The following is a 12,449-nucleotide window of genomic DNA, read 5'->3' on the forward strand; positions in this document are numbered from 1 at the left end:
GGAGACCTAACTACTATCCAAGCTGACAGCAGACACTAGCATTGTAACAGGAACTGAGGCAGTGAAGACTACCCCCCCTTCAAGGCCTGATTCTTGCAATCAAGTCAGAAAGATTTCAGACCTGTTGTTCAGAGTCACAGGCATGAGTTTATTAAAGCAATAGGAAAAGGGAAAGGGAGAGAGTGTGTTCTCTCAGAGAGGAGATGACAGTGTCCCTCTCCTTCACTCCAGTTTTATTTGGGTCCCAGAGAAGTTTCCAGAGAGCTCCATCCAGGTTCACTTTTTGACTTTTCACTGACAGCAGAATGACATTGAAAAACTAATGTGACTCCATTTTTGAGAAACCAGCCTCTACCTCAGAGCAAAGCCTGTCCAAGGAAGGGGGCGTGACCCTTGTCCTTGGAAAAACCCACAGAGCACTCCTAAGCACATATGCACCCTGCTGAGTTCTTTGTCTGCAAATAACAGGAGAGATCTGTGGCGCCAGGTGTCCCTGACTCAGTCAGGCTAGGTAAAGATCCATAGCAACCCCCTAGCAACCACCAATCAGCATGAGACAGGGAAAATACCTGGGATGCCAGATGACCCCCCAAGTAGTTTATGGTGGTTGATAACATTTGGGAAACCATGTAGTTTAGCACGTACTCCCCTTGTGGCTTAAACCAATCAGTTCAAAGGAATCCCCCTCTTGTACTAGCCAATCACCCCTACCCAACTTGTTCCCACCAGTGAATGTGCTAATCAATGTTAAGAGTTGTTGTTTGATTTTCCCGAGGTATGGAATGATTTGCTGTGTGATGTTGTGACACATAGAGTATCCCCCCAAAACCTATAAAATCTCACTGGACAAAGGACCGGGACTCACTCCCTGGGACTGCTGCCTCGGGAACGGTTGTGAGTCCAGGCTTGAGCTTGCAATAAAGACTCCTGTGTGATTGCATCAGATTCAGCTCCTGGAGATCTATTGGGGTCCCACGAATCTGGCATTACAACATCACACTTTCAAGTCCCCGATGCCATGACAACTCTAGGTCACTTTGGCCCATGCTGACTGGTTCTAATTGGATTCTTAACCATAAATTCTCACAGATTTTATGGTTAGGAGGAATTATTCTTATCTCCCTGAATTCTGAGATCTGGTCTGTAAAAAGGGTCATAAAAATCTTCCTTTAGTGTAACATAGGTTCCTGTTATCAACATTATTGCTGGCCTCTATCTCTCCTGCAGCTAACAAACAGGTAGTTTTCTGAGGAATGTGAAATATCCTGACCCATTACGCCAGGCAGGCAAATTGGTTCTTGGAAAAAAAAAAAGCATGGGGTGGTGAGCACAGTGGGCCCATTTTGTAGGAATAGTCTCTTGTGCTCCCACCACTCACATCTGTCTGGCCCCTATCTGTATCATCCACGGGATACTGGTTCTGCAGGAATGCAGGATGCTCCAGTTAGGTCAGAGAGACTTCCACCTGATTTCAAAGGAAGCCTGGGGATACCAGGAAAAGCACAGCAGGATTGGAATCTCAGCTGGTTGCCCCTGAGAGAGTGATTCATGAAGCACGGAGATATCAGAAATTAAGAGGTACTGGTAACACAGACTATCTGCTGAGAAAAACTGCTGACTATGGAGAGAGCCTAAGTGCACTACAACCTGCAAGGCCAAAGGTACAGGGTTGCCCAAGCCCTTTGGAGAGAACATCTGTACCCATGTGTCCTAGGTTCTTTAAGTGCTCTCCCATTGGCCAGATGAGAAATTGATTAATGCTTAAATGTTAAACTGCGTTTGGCCACCCAGCCAGAAATGGCAGAAGTGTTCAACCACTTTCTATGGCCTCCCAGGGGGAACATATTCCTCATCCTACAGGGTGGTGACTATTAAGTTAGAGGTATAGACTGTAGCACACCAGAAGCATGTGAATGAGAAGTGCCTCTCCAAAGTCTTCCTTTCTTGACTTTTACTTGGAGATTTAGAATCCAAGCTCTGAATCTAGGCAGGCTCTGCTCTCATCCCAGTCCAGGCTCTCTCCTTGCTCATGTCTAAGGTCCAGCCACATCTAAGATGGGTAGTTATATCCAAACATAAAGTCCTTTCATACCTGTTATTCCTTCAACCTAAGCCCATTGTCGATATTGGTTCATATGCTGCTTTCTCCGCAAAATCTTGAAGTCAGAATGAGTTGCTTCACTTTTTCTAGGATCCTCTAATTGATTGATGGCTTGGGCCTCTGTGATAGCTGCCACTATTATCCTGTCTTAGTTGCTCACCATTTCTGGACACATTTTCTGGCTTTTCTCAATTGGAAGCTGTCAGTAAACCAGGGTTACAGTATTCATTTCTTGCCTACCAGGTGTCAGGGTGACCAACTCATCTGAATTGCTGAGGACTTTCCTGATTTCAGCACTAAGAGCCCTGAAGTGTATGTTTCACACAGTGGCAAGCCTATAGATGGTCTCTAATGCATCACTGAGATATTCAAGAACTCAGATCAACCTTTATAAACGAATCTCTAAAGACATTTTCAGTGTGGGGCATTTAACATCAAATTCTCAGGAATTTTATGTTCTTAATTTAAGATGATGCATTATAGTCATCCCTCAGTATCTGTTGGGGGGGGGGGCACTTGTTCCAGGACTCCCTGGAGGTACCCAAATCTGCAGATGTTCAAGTCCCTGTTATAAAATTGCATATAACTTGTACACATTCTCTTGTATGCTTTAAATTTTCTCTAGACTACTTATAATGCCTAACATAATGTAAATGCTATGTAAATAGGTTTACACTGCATTATTTAGGGAATAATGACAAGGAAAAAAGCCTTTACATATTTAGTATAAATGCAATTTTTTCTCTAATATTTTTCATCCATTGTTGGCTTAATTGGCAGATATGGAGGGCTGACTATACTCCATACTGAAAATCTGTCTTTGGTCTTCTTATATTCAGAAATTTTATAGCCACTGTGGTGGGATACTCTGAATGCTTGAGAGATTATTTTTAAAAGATGGCTAATTTGAAAAGAGATGAGAAATTAAAATGCTGCTGGAAGTGTTGGGTAGGAAGGAAGAAAAATAAAACAACCCGGGCCTACATTAAACAGTCTTCATTAAAATGCTATTGGATTCATTCCTTTGTTTCATACAACTGTGTGTAATTATAGTATACAAAACCTCCAGATCTTCCTGCTATTAAGTATTTAAAAATATCTGTTCCAGATTTTCAAAATAAGTTTCTCATGTACAGTAATTATATCACATAAAATGTGCAATGCTTAAGATTATTTTTATTACACTAACTTAAATTTAGACTGCTTCTCTTAGGTTGACTTAGTCATTTGTATAATGCTGCCTTGGGTATTTCCTAATAGGACAGGAAATAATTCTATTTGATGTAAGTTCATGGGTGCTAAACACTTGACCAAAAAACATTAAGAAGAGAAATAAGAAAAATGATTTCAAATTTTGGGACACCTTTCCATTTGTACAACCTTTGCTGTTGAAATAAATCTCTAAGTTCTGCAATAGGGCTGGCAAGTCACAGGACATGATGACATGGTGGAACAAAACATGGACAGAGATTCAGAAGATACAGGGCTTTGGTCCAGTTGAGCTATCTGGTTCTTGATAGGGTGATAATTCTGTGTTGATAGCTTAGAGAGAAACTCATGAAAGTATTTGTCAAAGTCACTTCCAAGTGGTGAAGTCAAAGCCCCATGATGAGATAGTTTAAATCAGAGGTGCACATCAGCCTAACTTGAGAGTTTCCTGAAATACATTTGGGCCCTACTCCAAGGCCAATAAGATCACAATCTCCCAAAGGAGAATATGCACATTTTTTTTTTTTGAAGACCATGCATTTATGACTTGCATGCCTTGTTATCAACTTCTAAGAGCGGCAAGAACATAGGCTTTTTAGACCCATGGCACCTGGAACAGAATCCTTTTCAAGTCTCAAGTCCCTTAATTTGTGACTTTGGAAAATTCACTAATTCATTGACTCTCAGTTTTTAAAAGAATGGCAATACAAACCTTTCTTTGCACGGTTCTTGTATAAAGAGACAGGTAAAAAAACAACTAGGTCTGAGTAAATATCTTCAGGGGTCTGATAAGTAATCTAAAACATGAAGCTTGAAAGATAACAAGGAATGTTAGGAATTAGCTAATGGGAGAGTACAAACACTTTTGTGTGTTTTTAATTTTATTTTTCTAAATTTATTTATTTAAATTAGGTATATATGACAGCAAAATGCATTTTGATTCATTGTACACAGTTGCAGCACAACTTTTCATTTCTCTGGCTGTACATGAGGTAGTGTTACACCTCATGTGCAGTCTTACACGTATCTAGGGTAATGATGTGCATCTCATTCCACCATCTTTCCTGCCCCCATGCACCCTCCCCAACCTCCCACCACCTTGCGCAAAGTTCCTCCATTTTTTCTCATGCCTAATATATTAATTTTAAAAAAAACCCACTGAACTAACATCACAAAACATAACTTTAGCCATATCATCCAGTTGTTATCTAATGTATTGACCAAATGAATAACCAATTCCTCAGTGTAAGATAAAATATAAAATGCTAAATTCTGAAGAAATAATTTTCTAGTTTTGTGTAAGGTGCTGCTAAATACAGGATTATATATTGATTTAACAAATATTCAATGCCATTATATACGAGTAGTTCTAGATAAAGACACCAAAAGAACTAATTCAGAGTATATAGCCAATAGTGTGCATAAAGTAAAATATGTCCATTGGTAATGACACTAAATTAAACTACCAAAGCTATCTTTCCAATTCCAATTTTATGTTCACATTCTATAGATAACTTTGTGACTCCTGTATTTTTTAAATTCAATTTTTAAACACTGTTATTGACTAGAAATATTTGGAATTTCAAATAATTTGTTTTTAAGGGACAGAATATATTTTTAACATAGTAGTTTGTGGGGAAGTGAGGCTCAACATGGTCATTTGTTGGGAAATGAGGATGTTAGCTTAATAAATGTTAAGGCGCCGTCAGGACCAAGACTCTATGACTAAGAAACAATAACTCACTGGGTTCATCACATAAGAGGAACACTGACCAAATGACTCACAATCATTCTTAGAAGTAGAGCATTTCCTAATATATTTTGGGCAAATTTCCTTTATGTGAAATGTTTTCCGATTCCAAACTACAAAACCTGGCAGCTTTCTGACCTAGTTGAATGAGCTGCCCTGGTGCATCATTGTGGTCAGATTTTCTGAACTCCACTAAAATCTGAGCTAAATAATTTTATGAGGCCTACTGCTGATCTTTATTTCAAACCATGACTCCTTCACTTGTTAGACCTGCAGTTATTGCACTTAAATTTTAGTTTCCACATCCCTAGAATGGTGATAAGATTGTGTAGGACTTATCAGGAGGGTTAGGTGAGGTGATGTTTGTAAAGCATTTTCAGAACCCCTGGTACATAGTGCTATTCAGAAAGGCTGGCTGGCATTTTAGTTATCATTTCTACATCCACACAACTAGGGCCCTTTTGTCCCTAGTTGTTTTGGGAATCCTTGAAGTCTCTATAATCATCTGTGCCAGGTGTTTCTGCAGGAGCCACTGCTGCTTGCAAAACCTCTCACAGGCAGTCACTGAAGATTAGATATGAACCAAGATCGAACTCAGTCCAAAGCCAAGTGTTATCCACCTCAACACAACCATTATGAGGAGAGGGAAGGTGTTCTATGAGCAAACCTGGCGTCCTCTTCCCTTTTACATTTTGAAATTTCCCTTAAGATTTAAATTTTTTTTCAGAAGGGTCCAACAAAACAACACATATGCGCGTGCACACACATACACCCAAACACACACATAAAAAATACTTTGCTGTGATAAAGTCCAACTCTCTTAGCCTGGCTTTGAAGACTTTCAAAATCTGGCTGCAGTTCACTTCTCCAGCCTCCCATCCTCATTTCTCCCCTTCTCTTTTGGTTTACTCCACTGCTGGCCACCTTGACTGTGACTCATGCATGTGACACCCTTCCCATCTGCATACTTCAGCCCCAGATGCAGAGCTTTCTCCCACACTGCCAAATCTTGCCCCATTCTAGGGGCAAGGTCAGACCTTGTGGAAAGCTTTCCAGAATACCTGGACCAAGTCAGATCCAAATTCATACCCCATCTTCATCTCTAACTAGCCCTATATTTGTGGATTCTTTAAATAAAATAGAAAGAATTCTACCCCCACTGCTGATAGGAGGACTGATTGTGGCAAACAAGGACCATTAGCACTAACCACTTGTCTCAAGTGTATCAATTACTTCCTTCCTTAAACTGTGGTCATTTCTTCTATTTGCTTATTCATGGAAATGGGGTAGGAACAACTGGAGAGCTACTGGGAAAAAATAATTCAAGATTGAGAGCTCATTCTTTACAACAAATAAATTCTAAGATAAGTTATCAATGTTAAAAATGAACTATCAACAACAGATGAGTGGAAGAAAAAAGACAAGTGAATTTATTTACAAATTTAAAATTAAAGAGGGCTTTCGAAATTTACGGCAAAATAACCAGATGCCAACAGATGAAAATATTGATCATTATAGCTAATTAAAAATGCTCCCTGAGTGTAACTCAGTGGTACAACACCTGCTGAGCAAGGGTTCAGTTCCCTAGCATCAAAGTTCAATGTTTCTACAGCAAGCAAAAGAATGATAATAATAAATACTGAAAAAAATTAAATTATATCAAACCAAGATAATACATATTAAACTTGTATTATGAAGGTCTAATGTCCTTAATTTATAAAAAGACTTACATGTCAATTAAAAAGTACTGAAAACTCCAATAAAAATTAGGTAATGTAACTCAGTCAAGTACACAAACAATAAATATGAAATAATCAATTTCATTCATAAAAAAATCAATTTCACTATAAATTGAAGAAAAAAGATACCATTTTTTAAACTTATTCAACTGGTAAAAATTAGAGAGTACCCAGTGGTGGTCATGGTGTAAAGTCATAGGCCTTCTTAGGCACTGTTCTAGGGATGTAAATTGGTGCTACTTTTGCTGAGAAAAATTTAGCAACATTTACCAAAATAAAATATGCATGTTCCCTTGACTCACCACTTCCAGTGCTATAAAGTGAGCTGCGAAATAAATTTAATATCTGCATAGATGGCAGGGGGTGTAACTCAGTGGTACAGTGCTTGCCTAGCATGCATGAGGCCCTGGTTTGATTCCCAGTACTGAGAAAAGAAAAAATAGGCCTTCACAGAAATAAGCTAATTGCAAATGTAATGGAAAAAAAAGGTTATCTACTTGTCAATAGATGACTGATGAATGAAGTTATGACACATACAAAACACAGAATTCTACAGTTATTTTAAAAGAATGACATTCACAAAGACATTTCTTAGAAATATTAAGGGAGAAAGAGCAAATAAGGAAGATGACGTCATTTATATACATTTGAAATGTGGGGTGAGGAGGTGGGGTGTATATCCACAGGCACACATAACCTTAAGTATTTTTCATATATAAGAAACAAGTGGTTAGTTTTGGAGGACCTAGATGGAGAAAGACAGAATAAAGCAATTTTTATGTTTTTCTGAACTCTTGGAAGGTTATACTTATGTCCCTTGATTCCACCCCCCCACCCCCGCTTTTTTTTTGCAAGGCTCAGGATTGAACCAGGGGCCTCTGTCATGCTAGGCAGGCCCTCGACCACTGAGCTACATCCCCAGACCACCCCCCAACCTTGTTTTTTGAAGATGCTATTCATGAAGTAAAGTTGATTCTCAAACAGCTAATGTAATATGCAATCAAAGACAGGCCTTGCCCAGTATGAATAATAGAAAGTTTACATTGATTTTCCTCTGTGTCAAAACCCTGGGACTGCAGTTCTCTTCCATGGGGTATTTTCTGGCTGTTGTAGTTAGGTTCCAAGAAGTATCTGCTACAGTGAGAAATCTTGCTGACTGGCATATTAATTTTCCCCTCAAACTAAAGTCATGTTTAGCAATTAGAGTCCATCTAGCTTGGGTAAGCTCTGCACAAACATGAGGATATTCTTAGCTTCATTCTCTTGTTCACTGGACTTAAGGGCAGAGCTGCTGATATTTGTAAAATGGAAGAATGGATAATAAAGAAGTGGAAGGATGGAAAGAGGGATAGGAGAACAGAAGAAGTGTCTTCCTGGTCAGATAAGCAGATCCTCCCCCTGCCTTCCCCTCAAGGCAGCACCCTCATTTTATATGCTACCAGTCAACCAGTCAGATGCTGAAGCTGCCCTTGTTCACTCATCCTGACTTTCTCTTATTCTTTTGGAACCTGCTTCTAAACATCTTGGATTTTCCCGAGGGACAATTTCTCTGAGAAGCACCCAGCATGTACACCAATCCCCAGTTTCTTTTATTCATATTCATTTCCCTAATTTGCTACCTCTGAGCACAGAGTTTGACACAAAGTCCTGATTGTTCTTTTGTTCCTTTTGACCAACATTTGGCTTATACAATCCAGCATTTGACTCATTGTTAATATCTTTCCACAAATGTACTGAGTGACTGGATGCCCAGCACCAACGTAGGACTTGGGCCTAAGTTTTTAACTTTTTAACCTTACATCTAAATTTTATCTACATAATTAACAACTTGTCTATTGTAGACCTTTGTTCCCATTCATCAGCTAGGAAAACTAGAGAGGTACAGAGGCATTTGAAAAGGCTCATTTTGGAACTGGAAATAATTTATTAACTGGATTAATAAAAGTGCAATTTACTATGATGTTTACTATACTATATGTTATATTATATGTTTATTATATTAAAGATTGGAACTCTAGTAATAGATAAAGGTAACAAACATGTCACTTTGACAGGGGGCACTTACACGGTCCCAAGGGCAATTGTGAGAGGTAGAATTGACCTTCAGAACCATTTGTGATACCTCAGCCCTACCTGCACAAATGATGTAAAAAGGTCACATAAAATTTACCTTGAGCATCAGATACCGCTTAATTATTTTTGAAATGACAACATTGCTTTACATGGAGCCACTATCACACAACCTTTATAAATTGATGATATCTTTTTTCCTCATGTGAAAATGTGGCTGTGAGTTTATCAGCTGCTAAAATTTGAACATATTCAAATTTACAAATAATGGGAAAAGTCTTAAGTTCTCAGCCCTAACACTCCATTGCGACCATCAGGGGCACCTGCACAGTCACACTGGGGCTATCAGAGCTTCCTGCCATCACTTACGTCATGTAGGTGAAAAACGTGCTGAGAGGCTCCAAGGAATGATTCCGGAAATAGTCAAATTCTCCACATAGCTTTTTCCTCATCTCGGTGTCAATTTTGGAAACAGTAAGAGGATTTGTTTGATTAGCCAAGAAATTACCATAATCAGTGGTTTGAAGATGAATTTTCAGATCTGAAATGAAAAGAGATCACAAATCAAGTTAAATTTTCAGCATGCATAAATAGCTTTTTCAATATTAACTGAACGTGTAGTAACTTTAAGGTAAAACACTTAGTGTCTTACTAGATTTCCATATAATGTCTGTATGTCATTTAAACTTGCGTGTTCATCTCTGAAGCCATGAAAAATTCAGTGTAAATATGCGTATTATAGCACACCAAAAAATTTTCCAATTATCTCAGAAATCTGGTATTTTTTCACAGAGCTAGAAAGAAAGAACAACAGAAACCTAGTAGAGATGGTTTTACCTGAGCCAGTTTTAGTCATTTTGAAGTAGCTGTTTGGGAAACTGTTGAGTGGATACTAAGTCTCTGTCCCAAATTGACAGAAAAGAAAAATGTATTAGTAATCACTCCCATGGAGTGGCAGCCATCACTGCCCCATTTCAACTCCTTTCATTATAAATAAAGAACCCACAGCTCAGTATGGCTAAATACTGGAGTTATATAATGGCTGAAATAGGACAGGAGAAGATACTTCTGTTAAAAATCCAACATATCCAACATCATGTCTACCAGACTATGCCATGCATTCTTTAAATGTCAGTGGTTTGGGTTATTAGATGATTGAATTAAATTCCAGCTTCTTCTTTTTTGGGGGGCAGCGGGTACTGGAGATTGAACTCAGAGGCACTCAAGCACTGAGCCATATCCTCAGCCCCATTTTGTATTTTATTTAAAGACAGGGTCTCACTGAGTTGCTTAGTGCCTTGCTTTTGCTGTGGCTGGCTTTGAAGAGATCCTCCTGCCTCAGTTTCCTGAGTAGCTGGGATTACAAACTGTGATAGCACCTAGCTAAATTCCAACTTCTTTTGTTGTCATTTCCTTCTGAGAAAATTCCACCCCTCAAACCCAGTGCTGGGGCTAGAACCCAGGGCTAATGGTATCTCCATTAATATGTAATTTTGATGCATCAGTTAAAAATAAATACTTATACATAAAAAAGAAGAAACCATGCTATACAAGATAAGTATATACAATTTTTAATGTTAAATTTTATAAAAGGTGGTAGAAAAGGAGAGGTAAGATGAAGTAAACACTGGAGCATTCTGGAGGGCTTGGTATCTGTATCCTGGGAATAAGAGGTCTATGAATTGATAGCCTTGGGGGAGAGTGGATCTGGCATTAGGCAAGATATAGTTCTTGAGTGGCTGAGATACAGGGTATGGGCCATTCTTCTTTGGCATTCCAAGTAGATTTTGCATTGAAAGGCTCTTTTATTTGCTTGATTATATAATTAATGAATTCACTTAAAAATAGTTATGCTTTTTTTGTGTGTGCGTGTGCCTTGTTTCACTTTTATTTTGGCAGTTCAGATTTTTAAGTAATTTGACAGTTTGCATTCTCAGCACCAAGGAATATTTGCCAACAGAAGTGACACAAATGGTATTTCTTTCAAAACCACGATATTTTGCTCGGTGACATATGTTTCTTCTAAGCTAAGCAACTTTCAAACCTCTCAGTTGCCAGAGAGATGCTGAAGTTTAATGTCTCCAGTGTTTCAGGCCCTGTAGGAACTGTGGAATCAGGAGTCAGTGGAGAGGCAGGTAGACTACAAGACACCCTGTTCCCAGCTTCAAAGTAATCCAAGGGAACTCACATGTGGATTCTAAGGAAACCCTAGAATGTGAAATATTTGCTCTGCGATGATGGTAGATTACTACTAAGAAAAACAACAGTGCTCATAGATTTATAATTTTCAAAATTGGTTCACTTAATTTTTTTCCCTGCATTTCTTTAAATGCTTATCTAAGCAGGGATGTCAGTAATAAGACTTTGTGGTCAACTATGTTTGGAATAAATAGGCTTTTTATTGCAGGAATTGAAAGACTATAAATATACATGTGCCTGCATGTTTGTACATGGGTAAAATATTAAAAAGTATCCTCCAAAAGTTGCAGTTGCCTAGTTAAAGGAACTATATGAGATCACTTGACTACTCAATGAGTCAGGACAGGGAAGTAAGAGATCATGATCACCTTCTATTAATTTGTTGGCAGATCATTTTTAGAGTATATTATTGTTTTTCCAAGCAGTGTCCTGCTTGGGCCTCTGTATAAAAATCAATGTCCAGCCTGGTGCAGTGGTGAACACCTATAATGGCAGTTATTCAGGATACTAAGGCAGGACAATTGTAAATTTGAAACCAGCCTGGGTAACTTAGCCAGTTAAATTAAAAAAAGAAAGAAAGAAATTTTAAAAGGGCTGGTGACAGAACTCAGTGGTAGAGCCCTGCTGGATCCTACTCCATATAGAGACCAAAAAAGTGTGTATTTGACCTACCAACCTCCAGGAAGGCTATGACAAAGAAGCACATTAGAGGTGCCTGTCCAGGATGTTGTCACCAAGTGGCCCCCTGTCCATTCTCGCCTCCTGCTGGTGCTGAACTTATGGAATTTATCTGACCTTTCATTTTTCTTTTCTTGTCTATCACTGAGCTGTACCCCCAGCCTTTTTTTATTTTTCTTTTTTAGTTGTAGGTGGACATGATACTTTTATTTTATTTATTTATTTTTATATGGTGCTGAGATCAAATCCAGTGCCTCACATGTGCTAGGCAAGCGCTCTACCACTGAACTACAACTCCAACACCTCCTCCCAAATCAAGACCCTCTATCTCATATTTTACTATGAGAGAGGGTCTTGCTAAGTTATAGGACAAATTGGCCTAGAACTTGCCACCCTCCTGCCTCAGCCTCCCAAGTAACTGGGATTACAGGCCTATGCCACTGCATACTATGTTTCTGAACTCTGTTTCCTCGCCTACAAAATGGATATAGAGGGCTGGGGACATAGCTCAGTGGTAGGATACTTGCCTAACATACTCAACTTGATCCCCAGCACCACATATACACAAAGTATACTAAGTATCAAATCTATGCTTGCAGGCTATATCACGGATTAGAATAAGTAAGAAGACAGTCCTTTCTTAGTCCCCAGCTCCAAATAATAATAATAGTAGCAGCAGCAGTAGTAGTAGTAGTAGTAGTAG

General features: G+C 38.8%; 1 protein-coding gene across 1 annotated transcript in view; it reads right to left on the minus strand.

Annotated features, from left to right (window-relative positions):
* Atp6v0d2 (ATPase H+ transporting V0 subunit d2) overlaps window positions 1–12,449 on the minus strand; it is a 46,291-nt gene that overhangs the window by 26,399 nt on the left and 7,443 nt on the right. Inside the window, exon 2 of the mRNA XM_027948503.2 lies at window positions 9,239–9,410. Within this exon, the coding sequence (XP_027804304.1) occupies window positions 9,239–9,410 (172 nt within the window). The remainder of the gene's footprint in view (window positions 1–9,238; window positions 9,411–12,449) is intronic.

The sequence above is a fragment of the Marmota flaviventris genome, chromosome 15, assembly GCF_047511675.1.
Source record: "Marmota flaviventris isolate mMarFla1 chromosome 15, mMarFla1.hap1, whole genome shotgun sequence".
In the NCBI taxonomy this organism is placed as follows: Eukaryota; Metazoa; Chordata; class Mammalia; order Rodentia; family Sciuridae; genus Marmota; species Marmota flaviventris.